The following is a 21,206-nucleotide window of genomic DNA, read 5'->3' as shown; positions in this document are numbered from 1 at the left end:
GGCATATGTGGTGAAATTTGTTAACTTTACTGCAGTGGGACAATGCAATACAAGAGAAATAGAGAAAAAAACTGAATTTCAGTAATTATATATACAGTGCATGTATTAGCTAAGATAAAATAACGTGCAAAAAACAGAAATAAATTTTTTAAAGGTAGTGAGGTAGTGCTCATGGGTTCTGTGTCCGCCTCCTTGAAGATGCCATATACCAGATACTACCTTGGGTGTCATTTTCTTGCAGGCATTCACAACAGAACCAAGAAATACAACAGAACCAAGGAAATACTACACAGAAAGACCGACTGATGTGCAAAGTAAGACAAACCATGCAAAAACAAAATAATAATAATAAATAAATAAATAAATAAATTATACTGAGAACATGAAGTCCTTGAAACGGAGTCCATAGGTTGAGGAATCAATTCAGTGTTAAGGTTGTCCAAGTTACATGCCATCTTGGACAATGTCTCCCATCCACTACATAATGTACTGGGTGGACACAGGAGTACATTCAGCCAGAGACTCATTCCACCGAGATGCAGCACAGAGCGTCATAGGAAGTCATTCCTGCCTGTGGCCATCAAACTTTACAACTCCTCCCTTGGAGGGTCAGACACCCTGAGCCAATAGGCTGGTCCTGGACTTATTTCCTGGCATAATTTACATATTACTATTTAACTATTTATGGTTTTATTACTATTTATTATTTATGATGCAACTGTAACAAAAACCAATTTCCCTCAGGATCAATAAAGTATGACTATGACTATGACTATGACTATGAAGGTGAGTGAAGTTATCCATGCTGGTTCAGGCGCTGGATTTCAGAGTTCGATTCCAGCACAGTCTGTAAGGAACTCTGTGCGTCCTCCCTGTGAAACGTATGGGTTTTCCCCGAGTGCTCCGGTTTCCTCCCACAGTCCAAAGATGTACCAGCTAGGTTAATTGATCATTGTAAATTGTCTTGTGATTAGGCTAGGGTTAATCAGGGTTATCAGGGGTTGCTGGGGCACGGTGGCTCGAAGAACTGGAAGAGCCTACTCCATGCCCTATTGCTAAATAAATACCTGACGGATGCAGGGTAAGAACTATTCCTGAACCTGGTGGTGTGGGGCCTAAGGCTGCTGTACCTCCTGGTCTGATGGCAGCAGTGACAAGACAGCATGACAGGAGGGTGGTCATTCTTGATGAAGGATACCGCTTTCTTGTGGCAGCGATCTGCTCAATGGTGGGGAGGGCTTTACCTGTGACGGGCTGGGCTGTAGCCACCACCTTTTGTAAATATTCTGTTGCAGGCACTGTTTTGAATTGAATGACATGTTATGGCAGGGTGACCAAAACTGGACATAATACTCCATGTGTAGCCCAATCAACGTCTTGTACCTCTGCAACATAACATCCCAAATCCTATGCTCAGTGCCCTGACTGGTGAAGGCCAGCGTGCCATCAATAAAATGGGGAAAGTGACTCACATTCACACCGCATCTTTGTCTTCTGCTCGAAGAGCTTCTGTGTGGTGAGGTTCCTTTCCTTGTCACTCTGCTCCTTGGAGAAATCATAGCCCTCCTTTGAGATGATCTGATTATTGACTTCATTGAAAGAGTTTTTTACCTGCGTGGTGCCTTTGCCAAATTTCCGGCTGTCATCCTGAATGGTGCACAGAAAAGACATTAAATTGCCCCTCCCACAGCCCGATGCTCCCTCCTGTGGCATACCCTCCTCATCATTCCTCCCTCCCCAGTGATTCCACCTCCTCACTGCCCTCCCACCACACAGCGCTCTCTCCTCACTGCCCCTTCCACAGTGCAGTGCTCCCTCCTCATCACCCTCCATGACTCACCCTCAACACTCCTTCCACAGTGCTCCCTTCTCAACACCCCTCTCACATCGCGGAACCCCCTCCTCGCTGTCCCTACTCATCATTCCTCCCACCGCGTGGCTTTCCCCCCCTCCTGCATGTCAGCACACCCCTTGCCGACCCTCACAGTGCGATACTGACACTCCTGCAGCACGGTATTGCCTCTTTACTGCCCTCCCCGCTCACTGCATCTCTCACAGTGCTCCTTTCTCACCATCCTGCAGTGCAGCGCTCAGGAGGTATGAGGAGAGGATGAGTGAGTCTCAGGATGGGAAACAACACACGAACAGTGAGGAGGCTGAGAGAGAAAGGAGCAGGGAGAGGAGAGCAGGGCGTACAAACGATTAGCTGAAGGAGGAAAAGGGCAGGGAGTGGAATGAGGGATGTGGAACAGGTAGGGATGTGAAGGCAAGGTCAGGGAACATGGGAAATGTGTGTTAAACGGGAAGATGGAGTGAGGTACGAGGAAGAGGCTTGGGCAGAACGGTGAACTAGGTGGGCAGAGGGTGAGACAGTCAAAGAGAGGCAAAGTATTTTTATTTTTACTTATTTAGAGATAGAGCACAGAACAGGCCCTTTTGGTCCAACGAGTCACACTGCCCAGCAACTCACCTATTTAACCCAGGCCTAATCACAGAGCAATTTACAATGCCCAATTAACCTACCAACTGGATGGTGGGAGGAAAGCCCAGCGACCCGAGCTGTAACAGCGTCACGCCAACCACTAAGCTATCATGATTCTCGAGAGCAAGGTGGGGGAGAGGGAGATGGGAAGTTGGAGAGGGGGAAAGAGGATGGGATGAAAGGGTGTGGATGAAGGGGATGTCCTCTCCACTCACCTCTCCCTGCTCCTTTCTCTCTCTACACTCCTCACCACCTTCTGTGTTGTTTACTGAGACTCACCCTCGGCTCACTCCTTTCCTCATCTGAATACTGCACTGAAGGATGGTAAAGTAGGAGCACTACTCTGCAGGTAGCATGGTAAGGAGGGAGCACTACCCCGTGGGTGGGGTAGTAAGGAGGGTGCTCCAGACCGCGGGTGGGGTAGTAAGGAGGGTGCTCCAGACCGTGGGTGGGGTGGTAAGGAAGGTGCTCCAGACCGTGGGTGGGGTGGTAAGGAGGGTGCTCCAGACCGCGGGTGGGGTGGTAAGTAGGGTGCTCCAGACCATGGGTGGGGTGGTAAGGAGGGTGCTCCAGACCATGGGTGGGGTGTTCGGAGGGAGCACTACCCCGTGGGTGGGGTGGTAAGGAGGGTGCTCCAGACCGTGGGTGGAGTGGTAAGTAGGGTGCTCCAGACCGTGGGTAGGGTAGTAAGGAGGGTGTTCCAGACCGCGGGTGGGGTGGTAAGGAGGGTGCTCCAGACTGTGGGTGGGGTGTTCGGAGGGAGCACTACCCCGTGGGTGGGGTGGTAAGGAGGGTGCTCCAGACCGTGGGTGGGATGGTAAGGAGGGTGCTCCAGACCACGGGTGGGGTGGTAAGGAAGGAGAACTATCCCACAGGTGGGGTGGTAAGGAGGGAGTATTGTGATATGGTAGGGACCTGGAGAAGGGGTAGGTTGATGGTGGGAAGATGGGGGGACGGTTGGAGGTGTGGAATCATGGGTGGAGTCAAGGGTGAAGTGGGGACGGAGGAAGAGAATGGAGGGGGTAATGGAAAGAGGGGATGAAGGGGGTGCAGGGGTGGAGGGGAGAGGAGCAGAGGAAGGGAGGATGAGGGGTGAAGGAAGGGCATGGGGAGAGCAGCGTTGTGGGGAATGGGGTGAGAGGAGAGCACTGGGTTGGGACAGGACAGATGATGGGAGGGTTCAGGGATGGGTTGGGGATGGAGGAGTAGGGGAAGTTAGGAGAATGGGAGGAGACCAGTGGGAAAGGCAAGGAATGATGGGGGAGGAGCAGGGGAAGGGGTGAGGAGAAACAGGAAGGGGAGAGGGATGGGATGGCGAGGGGTGGGGGCAGAGCAGCAGGGTAGGGCCAGTGCTGCAGGTCCAGACCATCATGTTGAGGATAATGTTCTTCAAGGGATGGAGCATCAACTTCCACAGCAGCTTGGTGTGGTTAACCTGAAGCTCGACGGTGCAGCCCACCGACTCACTCACCACCTCGATGTTCTTCTCGATGTTCGACACGGGCCCTAACACCAAATTGTTTGGCGGGGGAAGAGAAGGTGGAACACTTCACACAAATAACAACGAATGGAATCACCCCATTACAACCTCAGTATCACCAGCCAACGGACCATCTGCGACTTGTGTGAGTTAACGGCTGGAACCGAACTGGTATTGGTAATTCGCTTATTATTGTCACAGGTATCGAGATACAGTGAAAAGTTTCTGTCTGCCTGCCGCCCAGAAAGATCACTCCACACATAAACAGAAGAGATCCCGCAGGTGCTGGAAATCCAGTGTAAAATACACAAAGTCTGGAGGAACTCAGCAGGTCGGCAGCATCTGTAGAGGGAACAGGATAAGGGTTCGGCCCAAAATGTCAGTTGTTTATTTTCCTCCACAGACGCTATCTGACCTCCAGAACGAGGGGTCACAGTTTGAGGATAAAAGGGAAGCCTTTTAGGACCGAGATGAGGAAAAACTTCTTCACACAGAGAGTGGTGAATCTGTGGAATTCTCTGCCACAGGAAACAGTTAAGGCCAGTTCATTAGCTATATTTAAGAGGGAATTAGATATGGCCCTTGTGGCTAAAGGGAACAGGGGGTATGGAGGGAAGGCGGGTCAGGGTTCTGAGTTGGATGATCAGCCATGATCATACTGAATGGCGGTGCAGGCTCGAAGGGCTGAATGGCCTACTCCTGCACCTATTTTCTATGTTTCTATGTTTCTCCTCATCATTTTGTATTTGTTAATACATATATAAGTATGGAAAACAGAATGAAGAATAAAATGTTACAGTTAAAGAGCGAGTGTAGTGCAAGCAGACAATAAGGTACAAGGACCACGATGAGCTAGATTGGGAGGTCAAGAGCTCACTGTATTATACTAGGGGTCCGTTCAATAGTCTGATAACAGTGACTCTTGAAGCAACCCTTGACTATGGTGGTATGTGCTTTCTGGCTTTTGTATCTGCTGCCCAAAGAGAGAAGTTTGGGGTGGGTAAGGTCTTTGCCTATGCTGCCTGCTTTACTGAGGCAGCAAGAAGTGTAGACAGAGTCCTTGAAGGCCTTTCAGCACACAAGCCGGCGCTGAACCCCAGCAGAGAAATCTTGTTCGTCCCAGACTCCCTGAAGCAGGGAATCTGTGCACAGCAAGACCCACAATCGGGAGAGGGATGTTCATCCATATATGCTTGGAGAAATAGCAGTGGCTCTGCACTTTTTACTCCCACCCGAGACACAGGGCCGTGGCTTGATGCCAGACCCGAGCGGCAGCCCCTTCCATAATAAAACACACACTCCTCACTAACCCTCCCACCGCACAGTGCTCCTTCCTCACTGCCCCTCCCACAGCCTGGCTCTCCCTCCACCTCGCCCATCCCACAGCGCGGCGTCCCTCTTCAACGCCTCTCCCGCAGTCCATCACTCACTCCTCACTGCCCCTCGTGTAGCGGGCCGATCCGTCCTTACCGCCCCTGGTGCAGCATGGCGCCCCCTCCTCGCTACCCTCATCTGCCGGAATGCCTGAAGCGGGACACGAACCCACGGGTGCGAGGGCTGATACCTGCCAATTGATGTACTGAAGACAACAACCCTACCTAACCAACACATCTGCGGACACCCTCATCCATTTCCCAGCCCCTCCGGATTCCAGCCATTCTCAGCTCCAAGCCGGCCTCATTGTTCCACCTCAACGTTCAAAATAAATTTATTACCAAAGTACATATATGTCACCATATACTACCCTGAGATTCATTTTCTTGCAGGCATTCACAGGAAAGAAAAGAAATACAATAGAATTTTATGACAAACTATACATAAACAGACAAAGAAAGGCAAACAATCAGTGTGCTGAAGACAACAAACTGGTGCAAGTAAAAACAATACTGAGAACACAAGTTGTAATGACTCCTCGAAGGTGGATTCTGTACGCCATAGAATCGGTTCAGAATAGTGGTGAGTGAAGTTATCCTCGCTGGTTCAGGTGCCTGATGGTTGAAGGGTAATAACTGTTCCGAACCCGGCAGTGTGGGACCTGCCTTACGTACCTTCTGCCCCAATGGTAGTAGCAAGTATAGAACATGGCATAGCAGGCCGTGAAGCAGCCGATTATTTCCCACCGCTGCCTGTAGGGAGTTTGTGATATTGTGGGTTTCCTCCGGGTGTTCTGGACTCCTCGCACAGTCCAAAGATGTACCGGTTGGTAGGTTAACTGATCATTATAAAGTGTCTCATGATTAAACTGGGTATTGCCTGGTGGCACAGCTCGAAGGGTCAGAAGGGCCTGTTCGGTGCCATATCTCAACAAATAAATAAATCGAACGGATACTCTCTGCTGTGCATCTACAGAGGTTTGCCAAGGTTTTTGGTGACATGCTGAATCTACAAACACTCATAAGAAATAAGAGGCCTTTCGTGCCTTTGTAATGACATTTATGTGCCTGTCCCAGGACAGATCTTCTGATATTTTGACACCAAGCTACTGAGCCTCTCTACCTCTATTCCCCTAATGAGGACTGGCTCATGTACCTCTTTCCTGTAATTGATAATCAGCTCATTGCAAACCCTCACATTCCACCTCCCCACACAGACAGGCTCCTAGCTGGCACAGTCCCACTTTCACAGTTCTCACACTTGCAATCAAATCCACCATCAGTAACACCTACCTTCCCACTGCCCCCCCCCACAGATAGACACACACACACACACACACACACACACACACACACACACACAAATCCCCGCCTCTATAACTCCCTATACCTCAACCCATCTCTGTAACCCCCTCCAGCCCCTACACACTTCCAGACATCCCACCTCTCCCAGAAGTTCCGGGACTCTCCTGCATATTGATAGTGGCTCCCTGACGTCCGCAAATTATATACAATATCCTGGAAATCGAATTTTTTGAGAGTGAGTGAGCGAGAGGGAGAGGGAGAGACAGTGAGTGAGTGAGTGACGGACGTAGGTGAGAGAGTGACAGAGCGAGTATCCTGACTGGTCTCTGTTTGTGCTAAGTAGACCTATCAGGTTTCTCTGTGGGCGGGCTTTACAGTCGACCTCTCTCTCTCTTTCATTGGCCATCAGTTCAGTTTAGTGTCCTGCAGCTTCATGGCAGAGTGTTCCAAAAAAAAAGAAAATATAAAACGTACGTCACCCCAGACTACACTAAAGTGTACCGCTGCCTAATAGGGGTCAAAAATAATGACAGTGTTGCTCGCTGCACTGTTTGCAACAGTGACTTTTCTATTGCCCATTGTGGGTTAAATGACCGTAAAAGACATGTTGAGATGAGTCCTGGATTATGTCCCAACTAACCTTGAAGGACTGGTGCCAGACTACAAAAGTTTGCCAGTTGATGAGTTCTGGGGGAAGCTGTCCAAAGTAAAATCTGTGAGCACAGGGCAGTTGAGATTCAAAGAGCTCTGCCAGTTGATGAAGCTGCTTTTGGTGCTGCCGAATTCTAACTGTGATGTAGAAAGGGCAATCAGCTTGGTGCGTCACATTAAGACAGAATTCAGAAGTCAGCTGTCTCACAAAACACCTGTGAATCTGATGTCTTGCAAAATTAACAAATTCATTGACACAGATTGCTATGAGGTTGAGACTTCTGGTTGAGACCTCCCTGAAATGAGTTTTTGCGGGGTGGGATGTCTGCACTTCCCTATCTCTGTAACCCCATCCAGCCCATACACCCCTCACTGTCTCTGTAACCCCCTCTGGCCCCTACACGGCTCCTTTTCCCTAAGACCCTTTTCAGCTCCTACGCTCCTCCCCATCTCAGTAAAACCCCTGATCTTTACATCCCTCCCTGCCTCTGTAATCCCTATCCAACCCCAACACCCTGCCCCATTTCTGAGACCCCTTCCAGCCTCTACACTCTTCCCTACTTCTGTAAAACCCCAGTCCCTACATCCCTCCACATCTCTGTAACCCCATCTGGCCGCTACCCATCCCCATTGCTGTAATCCCTCTCCATCCCCTGCACCCCTCCCTGAGAACTCTTGCATCCCCTGCACCCCTCCTTGTCTCCGTGACTTCCCCCAGCCATCATCACCAGCACCTACACTCGCCTTCATCCCCTACGACCAAGCTTCCGGTCGTTCTCTCTGACATTGTTCAGGGTAAGCACCCCGCAATATTGTTACTGCTGAAACTGTTCCTATTGATGTTACAATAAAGCAGGGCAGAGAGAGACTGGAGACACTATTTAGCTCCTCGTGTGGTTCATCAGCAAATGAGATCTCGTCTGGTCAGAACATTATCCCTCTCCAGATGTCCTGCACCTGGTATGGAAACACCAATACCCAGGAGTGGAAAAGTCTACAGAAAATGGCGGATGCAGCTCAGTCCGTCATTGGCAAAGGGCCCTCCCCACCATTAAGCTCATCTACAAGGAGCACCACCACAAGAAAACAGCATCCATCATCAAGAATGAGCACCTCTTCATCTTTGGAATGCTCTCATCTCACTACTGCTATCAGGGAGAAGGGAGGTCCCACACCACCAGGTTCAGGAGCAGTTATTACCCTGTAACCATCAGGCTCTTGAACCGGCGTGGATAACTTCATTCATCTCAATACTGAACGGATTCCACAACCTACGGACTCACTTTCAAGGACTCTTCATCTCACATTAATATTGTTAATATTTGCGCAATTTGTCTTCTTTTGGACATTGGTTGTTTGTCAGTCTTTGTTTTTCATAACTTTTATTGTATTATTTTCTGCAAATGCCTGCAGAATATCAAATCTCAGGGTAGTACATATAAGTACTTTGATAATAAATTTACTTTGAACTTTGACAATTAATGAAATCTTAACTGGTACATTACCTCCAACCGGAAATCAATCAATGAGTTATTTTCAAGCCTATTACCCTTATCCACCAATCAATGATATCTTGTTAGGGATTTTAGCCCTGTCCATCAATAAATCAACCAATGAGATCCAGTCTGGTCTAATATTACTCCCACCTGCTAGCTCCAATTGGTCCCCAGCAAAAGTCTTTCATCATTAAGTATTGGTATTCCCAGTCAGCTCCCATGCCCAACATCTCCTGACTAGGAGAAAATCCTAATCTGCCTACACGCTGCTCAAAGTGATTCTCTATAACAGTAGCTCTCCCTTAACCCAGAGGGGCTCCCTGCCCTGGAGCTTGGAAGTGGGACGGGGCTGGGCCCCGAACGCCGTGGATCAGCTGACTCTTACCTTCCATGATGGTGCTGATGAGAAGCAGGAGCAGGATCCCACGACCTTCCCCACCCAGCAAGTTCGGCAACATGATCAGAACGGCACACCGGTAGTACGCCGAGATGCTCCAGCCTAACCCCATGACACCTGAACATACAATGAAAGTCATGGAAGGAATAATTCCACAAAGCCTGCTGCAGGAGCAGATGGTAAACTGCCTGTGACTGCATTCGGCCCATAGAAGAAGATTCAAGAGGAAGAAAGAAGCATACTTAAGGTTTAGGAAGAAAAAAAAAATCAGACAGAGCTCTGGAGAGTTATAAGGTAGCCAGAAAGAAGGGACTGAGGAGATCTAGAAGGAGAAATGAGAAGGCCTTGGCAAATAGCCTTAAATAAAACCTCAAGGTGCTTTACACGTACGTGAAGAACGGCGGAGCGAGGGCAGAACTGCTCAGGGGTAAAAGGGGAAACATGAGCCTGGAGTTGGAGGAGATAGGGAGGTCCTTAATGAATACTTTGCTCCAGTCTTCACCAGAGAAAGGCACTTTGATGAATGCGAGATCAGCATAGAGCAGGCTAAAATATTAGAGCATGTCAAAGTTAAGGCTTTGAAAACATTGGGATAGATATGTCTCTGAGGTCGGACGGTTATACCTCAGTACAAGAAGTGAAGGAAGAGATTGCTAGGGTGTTGACAATGATTTTTGCATCCTCACTGGCCTTAGAAGAATTACCAGAAGACTGGAGGATGGCAAGTGTTGTTCTGTTGTTCAAGAAAGGTAACAGGGATTCAGGGATAATCGTGGGAATTACAGGCCAGTGAGTTTATGTAAGTGGTGGGCAAACTAATGGAGAAAGTTCTTAGCAACAAGATTTACGAGCATTTGGAGAAGCATAGTCTTATTAGGGGCTGTCAGCAAGAGCAGCATCCATCATGATGGACCCCCATCACCCAGGACATGCCCTCTTTTCATTACTACCATTAGGGAGAAGGTACAGGAGCCTAAAGACACACACTTAATGTTTAAGGAAGAGCTTTCTGAATAGTCCGTGTAACAATGAGCACTATGTCACTATTTTTATACTATGTATTGAAATACTAATTATGTTCTCGTATGTTCCATATACAGTGGATTTCAGTTAACTGTGACACAGTAGGACTATTTTGGCCCAACTGAGTAGCTGCCTCAATTAGACAAAGTTTCATTGAAATAGTTAAAAAAGTATAGAAAAGACAAACTGAGTAACAAATTAATGTACTATTGAAAGTATATGAAAGTACTAAAAAGGATAATGTATAGTACTTTGCAAAGTACTGCTGTCACAAAACAACAAATTTCTCAACATATGTCAGAGTTGATAAACTTGATACTGACTCTGATACATCACTTACTGGACAATCCATACAGAATATAAACCTTGTGGGCCTCATAAAGGTCAAGCCGGTCCACGACGAGGAAGTAGAAACCTGAAACACATAATTAGTTTTGCAGTGGGTTAGTCCTTCATTTCTGAGAAGGTTGAGTGTTCAAGTCTCACTCTACTGCCATGGCACCGACAGAGCTCCACAGGGTTGGAGAGACGACTTATCGATTACGACATGGCTCCGTTAATTGGGTGTAAGAAAAGCCTGGGGGGGTATTTCCAAGAGAGGGGGGCTAGGGATGTTTGGGGAGAAGTCCAGGAGGTATTCTTCCTGGGTCCTGAGGACAATAGAATCCTAGTCATAGAACAGTACAGCAGGAATAAGGCCTTTCAGCCCAATACAGTGCCCACCAAACCAGCCCCAATTTCCTGCATTCGGCTCATATCCCTCCGAGCCCTGCCCTCCGCATACCTATCCAAGTGCTTCTGAACTGATACTACCACACCTGCCTCAAATACTTCCTCTGGCAGCCCATTCCATACACTCACCACCCACTGGGTGGAAAATACACGCAATTGATGTAGAAGGCAGCCTTTACTGACTGTATTTACTGAGAAAATGAATATAAAATTTAATTCAGAAATTTAATAGTAGACATACCATCCCTCTCCTGGTAGTGTGTGATGAGACAGGGTAAGAGGATCTTCACACTGTGTCTGACCCCAGGAATATGTGATGGGACGGTGTGGAGGGAGCTTCATTCTGTGTCTGACCCTGGGAGTGTGTGATGGGACGGTGTGGAGGGAGCTTCATTCTGTGTCTGACCCCGGGAGTGTGTGATGGGACGGTGTAGAGGGAGTTTCACTCTGTGTCTGACCCCGGGAGTGTGTGATGGGACGATGTAGAGGGAGCTTCACTCTGTGCCTGACCCCGGGAGAGTGTGATAGGACAGTGTAGAGGGAGCTTCACTCTGTGTCTGACCCCGGGAGTGTGTGATGGGACAGTGTAGAGGGAGTTTCACTCTGTGTCTGACCCCGGGAGTGTGTAAAAAATAGGTCCCTACTAAATCTTTCCTCTCTCATACTAAACATATGCCCCTTAGTTTTAGACTACCCTACACAGGCAAATAACTCCACATTATCTATGCGGCTCACAATTTTATACACCTGTGTAGTTGCCCCTCATTCTCCAATGTTCCAAAGAACAAAATCTTAATTCCACACACTCTGGTTAGGCCACACTTGGAGTACTGTGTCCAGTTCTGGTCTCCTCACTATAGGAAGGATGTGGAAGCATTGGAACGGGTACTGAGGAGATTTACCAGGATGCTACCTGGTTTAGAGAGTATGCATTATCACAATCAGAATCAGGATCCTTTATTATCGCCAAGTATGTGGACACATACAGGGAAATTGATCCCAGTTTCCCTGAGCTCTCGCTGTACAGAATCAAAAAGCAAACAAAACAATGGTGCAAATAATCATGAACTATATACAATGAGGTATACCTGTGTACAGGTGGACTTGGTTTATAATAGACTGAAATTCAAGTGTTCATAAGACTGATGGCACACTGAAAGAAACTGTTCTTGTACCTATTTGTCCTGGCATACAGTGATCTAAAGCACCTACCAGAAGGAAGGAGTTGGAACAGGTGATGTCCAGGGTGTGATGGGTCTACAATGATGCTGCTTGCTCGCTTCCTGACTCTAGATGCATATAAGTCCCGGATCGAGGGCAGCTTCACACCAATAATTATGATCAGAGATTAAGGGAGCTAGGGCTTTACTCTCTGGAGAGAAGGAGGATGAGAGACATGACAGAGGTATACAACATATTAAGAGGAATAGATAGAGTGGATAGCCAGCACCTCTTCCTCAGGGCACCACTGCTCAATACAAGAGGACATGGCTTTAAGGTAAGGGGTGGCAAGTTCAAGAGGGATATTAGAGGAAGGTTTTTCACTCAGAGAGTGGTGGGTGCGTGGAATGCACTGCCTGAGTCAATGGTGGAGGCAGATACACTAGTGAAGTTTAAGAGACTACTGGACAGGTATCTGGAGGAATTTAAGGTGGGGGGTTATATGGGAGGCAGGGTTTGAGGGTCTGTACAACATTGTTGTGGGCCTGTACTGTACTATTCTATGTTCTATCTTCCTGTCATGAAATGGGAATCCAGGGACAGGGAAAAGATTTGGGAATCGACAGGATAGAGTGGCCAAAGACTAGACCACTCCTACCCCAGCATAGGCAAAAAAGAAGGCAAGGAGCATTTCCCCTTGACGTCACCTACCAATACTAAACATTGCTCCAGTCCCAAAGCCGAAGAAAATCTTGGAAAACCGGAATTCCGAGGGCTCACTCCAAAGGAAACGATTGAATTTTGAAGGACATAAAATGCTGAGATAACTCTGTATGGCTGCAAAGAAAGCAGTGAGAATTTAAACAAAGGCCCCACGACACTGTCCCAAGATTGGCATTGAATGGGCTCTTTCCACACCGTCCCATCACACACTTCCAAGGTCAGACACTGAGTGAAGCTCCCTCTACACCATCCCATCACACTCCGAGGGCCAGACATACAGTGAAGCTCCCTCTACACCAGGTGTTCCCAACCTTCATCAAAGAGCACAAGAAGTGTATCCATTTGGGTTACCTGCAGAAATCAGTGGCAGCACAACACTGCATTTGCAATGCCCATAGGATTGACTTCAATGGCACAAACCTACTGTGTCACACCAATAGCTTTTGGGACCACCTAGTAAATAAAGTCATTGAAATAAAACTAGAGGAAAAGAATTTTAACAAAGATGGAAGGTCTCATTCAACATAAGAACTGGAACTTGATCGTTAGCAAGGTGGGAGAGTGGCAACCTAATTGGATGAGGACAATCCAATCAGGAGGGATGGAATATGAGAGTATAAATACCACCAGACTAGACGTGCCCAGGTATCATCCCTGATAACGATGGCTGAGTTTGTAGTCAAAAGGTCGGTTATGATGTACCTGGCTGGAAGCTCGAGACAAAGAGTGAAGCTCCCTCTGCACTGTCCCATCACACACTCCCGGAGTCAGACACAGAGTGAAGCTCCCTCTACACTGTCCCATCACACACTCCCGGAGTCAGACACAGAGTGAAGCTCCCTCTACACTGTCCCATCACACACTCCCGGAGTCAGACACAGAGTGAAGCTCCCTCTACACTGTCCCATCACACACTCCCGGGGTCAGACACAGAGTGAAGCTCCCTCTACACTGTCCCATCACACACTCCCGGAGTCAGACACAGAGTGAAGCTCCCTCTACACCGTCCCATCACACACTCCCGGGGTCAGACACACAGTGAAGCTCCCTCTACACCGTCCCATCACACACTCCCGGGGTCAGACACAGAGTGAAGCTCCCTCCACACCGTCCCATCACACACTCCCGGGGTCAGTCACAGAGTGAAACTCCCTCTACACCGTCCCATCACACACTCCCGGGGTCAGACACACTGTGAAGCTCCCTCCACACTGTCCCATCACACACTCCCGGGGTCAGACACAGAGTGAAGATCCTCTTACACCATCTCATCACACACTACCAGGAGAGGGATAATTTTTGAATTAAACTTTATATTCATTTTTACAGTAAATACAACCAATATGCACTCTACATTGATTCATTGTATCATCAACCCAACACATTCTCTCGCAAAGCATTAACTTCGCTCTCTCTTCTTCCTTACAGAACACACACGTGGCTAATTTAATTTAATTTTTATTTAGGGATACAGCACAGTAACAGGCCCTTCCAGTCCAAGCTGCCCAATTACACCCATCTGACCAATTAACCTACAAACCGGTACTTAGTTGGAATGTGGGAGGATTCCAGAACCCGTACAGTCCAGTGGAGAACATACAGACTCCTTATAGAGTTTGAACCCTGGCCACTGGCACTGTAAAGCAATGCAATCACCGCTATGCCACCATGCCTTCCCTATGTTTGAAAGGCCGTTACATTTGGTGCTTGGTTTCCAATTATGGCAGGACACTAAACTGCTCTTATTGATTTCATGAAACTTTATCCATCAAAATATATACAGGAAATATACAGTCATTTATATAGAGATTCAAAGCAGGATAGGCCACGTCAGCCCAACAGGTTCCATCGCACAGCAACCTACGTTTTAAGACTTCCAGTAAGACGGCAGCCTGCTCAGACACAGTGGGGCCAATCAAAAGTACCTTTTACAGTTGCTGGACATTAAGAGTTACAGGTGCTGAAGGTCTACCTCATCAGCAAGTTGATCGTTGGTGGAGAAACTGAAGGAGCTGTACTTGGTGCGGACCGTGACGCCGCCAGTACCAGATGCTGTTGGTGCGTGAAGGTGTGCAGACTAACATAGGCTGATCGTCTCAGTCCCTTTTCTTGTGACCACAAGGCCATGTTGGATATTGTTAATGTGGAACGTTGCGAGTTCTATTCACTGGTTTATTGGCAAACAGCAGGGGAGCTGCGTGACATCAGTCATAGTAAGGACTAGGCCTCTAGCTGCAGTGTCGCCTATTTGCAACCGCCCAGGGAGAGGCATCAGTCAGGATCTCCACTGCTGTGCCGGTAGCAGTGTGATGTGGCATTCACGCGGGAGACGATGTGGCCCCCCAGTGCCCGCTTGGCAGAAAACGAGACATATTGTGTTCGACTGCTGCAACATTCACGGACTCAGGGACTCGGACTCTGTATTTTTTGTGTGACTGCATTTTACTGCTATCTTATACATGCTTGCTAGCTTATATCACTTTCTAAATTAAGTATGTTTACTATCTTAAATGTTACATAAATATAAATGTGCCTTGTACTGTGTATGACTGTTGGTACTGTGTTTTGAAACTTGGCACTGGAGGAACACTGTTTTGTTTGGCCGTATTCATTGATATTCATGTGTGGTTGAATGATAATTAAACTGGAATTTGAACTAATCGCAAGACGACTTACATTGACCAGTTAACCTACCAGCCAGTATGTCTTTGGAGTGTGGGAGGAAACTGGGGCATCCAGTGGAAACACACACGGGGAGGACATACAAACTCGTTACAGACAGTGGCGAGAATTGGGCTCTAGAATAGCCCGTGCTGTAACAGCATCATGCTAACCGCCGTGTGACCGTGGCGTCATAGTTCAATCAGGTTAATAAACAAAGCAGCAGGGCCACTCAGGTCACCACTTTGAATGGCTGCTCTAGGGGCTGTTACTAGGACCCTGCACTTCAGTGTCCAGTAGGAGAGGGACCCTGCATAGCAGTCCTTCTCCACAGTCTTTGCATTGGCTGCACCAAAATGCAGTGCATGCCTCAGCACATACTCCTGTAGTCTGGAGTGTGCTAAGTCAGCTGCTTTCTCTCATGGTCATCTTGTAATTCAAGTTTTTAAAGTGGAGGTTAAAGTGTTCTACGAGTCTGTGGTGGCCAGTGCTATCATGTTTGCTGTTGTGTGCTGGGGATACGAATTGACAGTACACTGGACTGGTCAAAGAACACTGAGGCTGTCTACAAGAAGGGTCAGAGCCGTCTCTATTTCCTGAGGAGACTGAGGTCCTTTAACATCTGCCGGATGATGCTGAGGATGTTCTACGAGTCTGTGATGGCCAGTGCGATCATGTTTGCTGTTGTGTGCTGGGGCAGCAGGCTGAGGGTAGCAGACACCAACAGAATCAACAAACTCATTCGTAAGGCCAGTGATGTTGTGGGGACAGAACTGGACTCTCTAACGGTGGTGTCTGAAAAGAGGATGCTGTCCAAGTTGCATGCCATCTTGGACAATGTCTCCCATCCACTACATAATGTACTGGGTGGGCACAGGAGTACATTCAGCCAGAGATTAATTCCACCGAGATGCAACACAGAGCGTCATAGGAAGTCATTCCTGCCTGTGGCCATCAAACTTTACAACTCCTCCCTTGGAGGGTCAGACACCCTGAGCCAATAGGCTGGTCCTGGACTTATTTCATAATTTACTGGCATAATTTACATATTACTATTTAACTACTTTACTATTTATTATTTATGGTGCAACTGTAACGAAAACCAATTTCCCCCAGGATCAATAAAGTATGACTATGACTATAGGTCCTTGATTAGTAAGGGAGTCAAACGTTATGGGGAGAAGACAGCAGAATGGGTTGAAAGGGATATAAATAAACCACGATCAAATGGCAGAACAGATTCGATGGGCCAAATGGCCTAATTCTGCTTCTATCTCTTTCCCATTCCTCCCAGTGCTTTCTGTCTCTGTAGGACTCCGGGCTGATTAGAGAGGGATTTGGTGGTTTGGAGTAAGGTTAAAACTAAATGGTTTCATACTGGGGGGGGGTGAAGGCAGAATGTGGTGGGGTTGGGGTGAGGGGAGGGAAGTCCCTTCGGAGAAATCCCCTTCTGAGGAATGCCAGCTCAGATGTTTCCTATAGTAGAGGGAATCTAGGACCAGAGGGCACAGCCTCAAAATAGAAGGATGGCCCTTTCGAACAAGAGATGAGGAGGAATTTCTTCAGTCAGAGAGTGGTGAATCTGCGGAATTCATTGCCATTGACAGATGTGGAGGCCAGGTCATTGGGTATATTTAAAGTGGCAGCTGATAGGCTCTTGATCATTAAAGGCATCATGAGTTACAGGGAGGGGCAGGAGAATAGGGTTAAAGAGAGAAAATAAATCAGCCATGACAGAATGGCAAAGTTGGCTCGATGGGCAGAATGGCCAGATATTCTGTTCCTATATCTTAAATAAATAACTAGAAAACCAACAAATCTCAGGCAGACCAAAGTGGAATTTGAGCATCTTTCAACAGCACTCAGTGGTTCACGCCAAATCCTACACTTAGGTAACAGAGAGTATTCTGAGATCAGAGACGGTTACAGAAATAAGGAAATGTTTCAGAGGCCAGAGTGTGTAACAGAAAGAGGGAGAATATTGGGGCCAGTGGGGGCTACAGAGACAGGGCAGGTTGTTGAGACTGAAGGGGGTTACAAAAACAGGGAGTTATGGGTATAGAGTTACAAAGGGTGTTATGGGTATAGAGATGGGTTACAGAGACAGGGAGGGGTGTAGGGGCCAGAGGGGTTATGGAGTCTGGGAGGGGTGTAAGATTCAGCGGGGTTATTGAGTAGAGGAGGGAAGAATACTGGAGGGAATTTGAACACAAGGAGAATCCTGGTGCTAGAAACAATATAGGTGATGATAAAGACTGGACTAAATTCACAGGCTGTGACAACATACTTGTATGTGGCTGCTTTGGGAGCTTTGGTTTTTGAACTTTTTCTCCCTCTGCAGGTTCCTCCATCAATTCTTTTCTTCCTTTCTCATCACTGCCTTGCCTCTTCCTGTGCGACTCTCTTCTCCTTCTCTCTCCACTACCCCTCCTCTTATCACTCTCCCTCCTCCCTTCACCATTCCCACCCTCCTCTCTACTTTCCAACCGTGTCTTATTCTTGCCTTCACCACTCCCTGTCTCCTTTCTGCTCTCCCTTCGTCTCTCACTCCTCCTTTTACCATTCTCTCTTTCCTCTCTGCTTTCCCTCCATTTCTTCCTTCCTCCTTCGCCACTCCCTACCTCCCCTCTGCGATCCCATCTCTCCCTCCTTCCTTCACTACTCCCTACTTCCTCCCTGCTCTCCCTCCTCCCTTTGCCACTCCCTCCCTCCTCTCTACTCTCCCTCCTCCCTCTGTTACTCCCTTCCTTCTCTCTTCTCCCTCGGCGACTCTCTCCCTCTTCCCTCTTGTCCTCTCTGCTTTTTATGTTCTCTGTGTGATGCCTCAGTTTCTCATCAGGCATCTTCACTTTACTCTCCCCTGTTCATCCTCACTAGCTTGCTGCTTGCTTCTCTCTTTGCGATCTTCCTGCACAGACCTGCACTCAATTCTTGCTCTTCTACTTCCCCAAGAACTCTGAAGACAAAAGAAATTCTACACCCCATCATCTCTCCAGAACCTTCCCATTCTCGTATCAATGGTCCCTTGTGACCTAAACGATTGCGAGTTCCTTTGTAACTATGTCACTCAACAATAAAGCAATTCAACCACTGGAAACAATTCATCTGTAGTCTCCATTTCTCCTGCCTTTCTCCACAGTTCTGCATGTTTTAATTGTTTATTCAGTTCGCTTCAGAAACTTAACTTACATTTAGCGGCCACTTGTACCCTGTTCACCAATAATGGGCAGAAACTCAATCAATAAAGGCATGTAGACAATGCAAAGAATGGGAAAGAAATGTGATTTAAGTGACTTTGACCATGGGACAATTGTTGGTGCCAGACCGGGTGGTTTGAGTATCTCAGTAACTGCTGATCTCCTGGGGTTTTCACTCACAACAGTCTCTATAGCTTACAGAGAATAGTGTGAAAAACAAGGCATCCAGTGAGCCTTGTTAATAAGAGAGGTCAGAGGACAATGGCCAGACTGGCTCAAGTTGACAGGAAGGCGACAGCGACTCAAACAACGATGTGTTACAACAGTGGAGTGCAGAAGACCATCTCATAATGCACAACGCATTGAACTTTGAGTGGATGCTCTACAGCGGCGGATAACCACAAAGAGTTAATACACTGGCCACTGAGTGTATTTACAATCACAATGCACATAACTATTCTTACCCTTAGCCATTAGGCTCTACAATGAGTCAAACTATAGGCAGGTAATTGATGACCCCCCCCCCCACCCCCCAGACTGTTAGAGGTAACTTTTTTTTCTTTCTTACTTCTCTTCTAATATTTATATATTTGTAAATCTGTACACTTGTAATGCTACTGTGACACTGTAATTTCCTTTGTGATCAATAAAGTATCTATCTATCCATGCAACAGACATCAAATTTGCTGGTGAACTCAGCAGGCCAGGCAGCATCGCTAGGAAGAGGTACAGTCGAGGTTTCAGGCCGAGACACTTCGTCAGGACTAACTAAAGGAAGAGCTAGTAAGAGATTTGAAAGTGGGAGCTAGTAAGAGATTTGAAAGTGGTTGGGTCTCGGCCTGAAACGTCGACTGTACCTCTTCCTAGAGATGCTGCCTGGCCTGCTGCGTTCACCAGCAACTTTGATGTGTGTTGCTTGAATTTCCAGCATCTGCAGAATTCCTCCTGTTTGCATCTATCTATCCATCCTCCATCCCCCACTGCCCTCACATCCAGTGTCAATTATCCTTTTGATCACTGACCCCCAGTAAAAAGTTTGTGCTTATTTACTTTATTGAAAATCCTCAGGATTTTGAACATGTCCAGTGAAATTCTCTTAGGTTGTCTCTCTGTGGGACAGAAGGGATCATTTCTACAGATCCCCAAGATCTTTCTATCGACTTCAGACCCTACTGTTGAAGCAGGGAAAAATAGGAACTTTGATAGTTTTAAAATTATGTTGAATTTTAAAGAAGTACAGAAGATGCACACACAATGATTGAGGCACAGCTTCTTCCCCTCCATTAGCAGTTTTCTGAATGATCCAAAAACGCATAAATACAAGTGATTTTGTAGATGCTGAGTTCCTCCAGCACTTTTTTTGCACTATTTATTTTATAATTTATAGCAGTTTTATGTCTTTACACTGCTGCTGCAAACAATTTCACACTGTACAGTACAAGGCAGTGGCAATAAATCTCATTCCACGGGGATGAATTATTGGGCGAGGCACTGAGTTCAGGAAGTCATGTTGCAGCTTAATAAACTGCATCTGGAGTATTGCATTTGTTTCTGGTTGCCCCATTACGGGGAGGGGTAAAAGCTTTGGAGAGGGTGCAGAAGAGGTTCGCCAGGATGCTGCCTCAATTAGAGGGCATGAGATATAAGGAGAGGTTGGACAAACCTGGGCTTGCTTTCACTCGAGTGGTGGAGGTTGTGGAGAGACTTGACATGAGTTTATGAGGAGCATAGACAGACAGCCGATACCATTTTCCCAGGACTGAACTGTCTTAGTACTGGAGTACATTTAAGGTGAGAGGGGATAAGTTCAAAGGAGATGGGTGGGTCAACTACTTTTACAGAGAATAGTGGGTGCCAGGGGTGATGGTAGAGGCAAATATAATAGAGGTGTTTAAAAGGCTCTTAGATAAGTGCCAAATATTGTGAATGGAAGGATATGCGTAGGGACTAGTTTTGTAGGTTTTCAATTACTAGTTTAATTAGTTTAACACAGCATTGTGGGCCAAAGAGCCTGTTTCTGTGCTGTAATGTTTTAGGTTCTGAGTGAGGGACTATTTGGAGAGGAGCTCAGTCAGTCACCTTCAAGAGCTGGGAACAAGAGCACATGAGTGCCGAACACTCCCAGGTACAGTACCAGTGCTGGGGTGACTGTCACATTGCGGGAGGGACAGCACTGAGAGGGGGGCAATGCCGTCGGAGTGCTGTACTGTATTTTTTCTTGAAACTGAGACAGAGGAGAGATTTTGTTCCTCAGCACTCCACCAGACATGGAGGTATGCCTCATCGGAATTGGCAAACACATTTAAATACCACTCTAACCCATTATCTCGGGCATTTTTATATCAGTCACTGAAAATTAAGTGAGGAAGGTTAACACTATGACCTGAAACATGAACCTTTTCAGCGGCCTGATAGCATAGCGGCTAGTGCAACTGCTTTACAGCATCAGCCATCACTAATCCGGGTCTGACTCCCGTCGCTCTCTGTAAGGAGTTTGTACATTCTCCCTGTGTTTTCCCACATTC

At 47.3% G+C, this 21,206-nt stretch overlaps 1 protein-coding gene across 3 annotated transcripts in view; it reads right to left on the bottom strand.

Moving 5' to 3' along the window:
* dcst1 (DC-STAMP domain containing 1) overlaps positions 1-21,206 on the bottom strand; it is a 75,352-nt gene that overhangs the window by 48,435 nt on the left and 5,711 nt on the right. For 2 of the 3 annotated variants that reach the window (XM_063041911.1, XM_063041910.1), the window contains 5 exons: positions 12,812-12,937; positions 10,548-10,622; positions 9,173-9,301; positions 3,849-3,988; positions 1,473-1,647 (listed from right to left, as the gene is read on the bottom strand). In XM_063041911.1, coding sequence (XP_062897981.1) covers positions 1,473-1,647; positions 3,849-3,988; positions 9,173-9,301; positions 10,548-10,622; positions 12,812-12,824 — 532 coding nt within the window. In that variant the 5' untranslated portion in view covers positions 12,825-12,937. Of the gene's footprint in view, positions 1-1,472; positions 1,648-3,848; positions 3,989-9,172; positions 9,302-10,547; positions 10,623-12,811; positions 12,938-21,206 lie in introns of those variants that run through there. The other variant, XM_063041912.1, reaches the window with a different exon arrangement.

Source organism: Mobula hypostoma, chromosome 2 (assembly GCF_963921235.1).
Source record: "Mobula hypostoma chromosome 2, sMobHyp1.1, whole genome shotgun sequence".
In the NCBI taxonomy this organism is placed as follows: domain Eukaryota; kingdom Metazoa; phylum Chordata; class Chondrichthyes; order Myliobatiformes; family Myliobatidae; genus Mobula; species Mobula hypostoma.
This window is presented reverse-complemented; position numbering and strand designations above follow the sequence as displayed.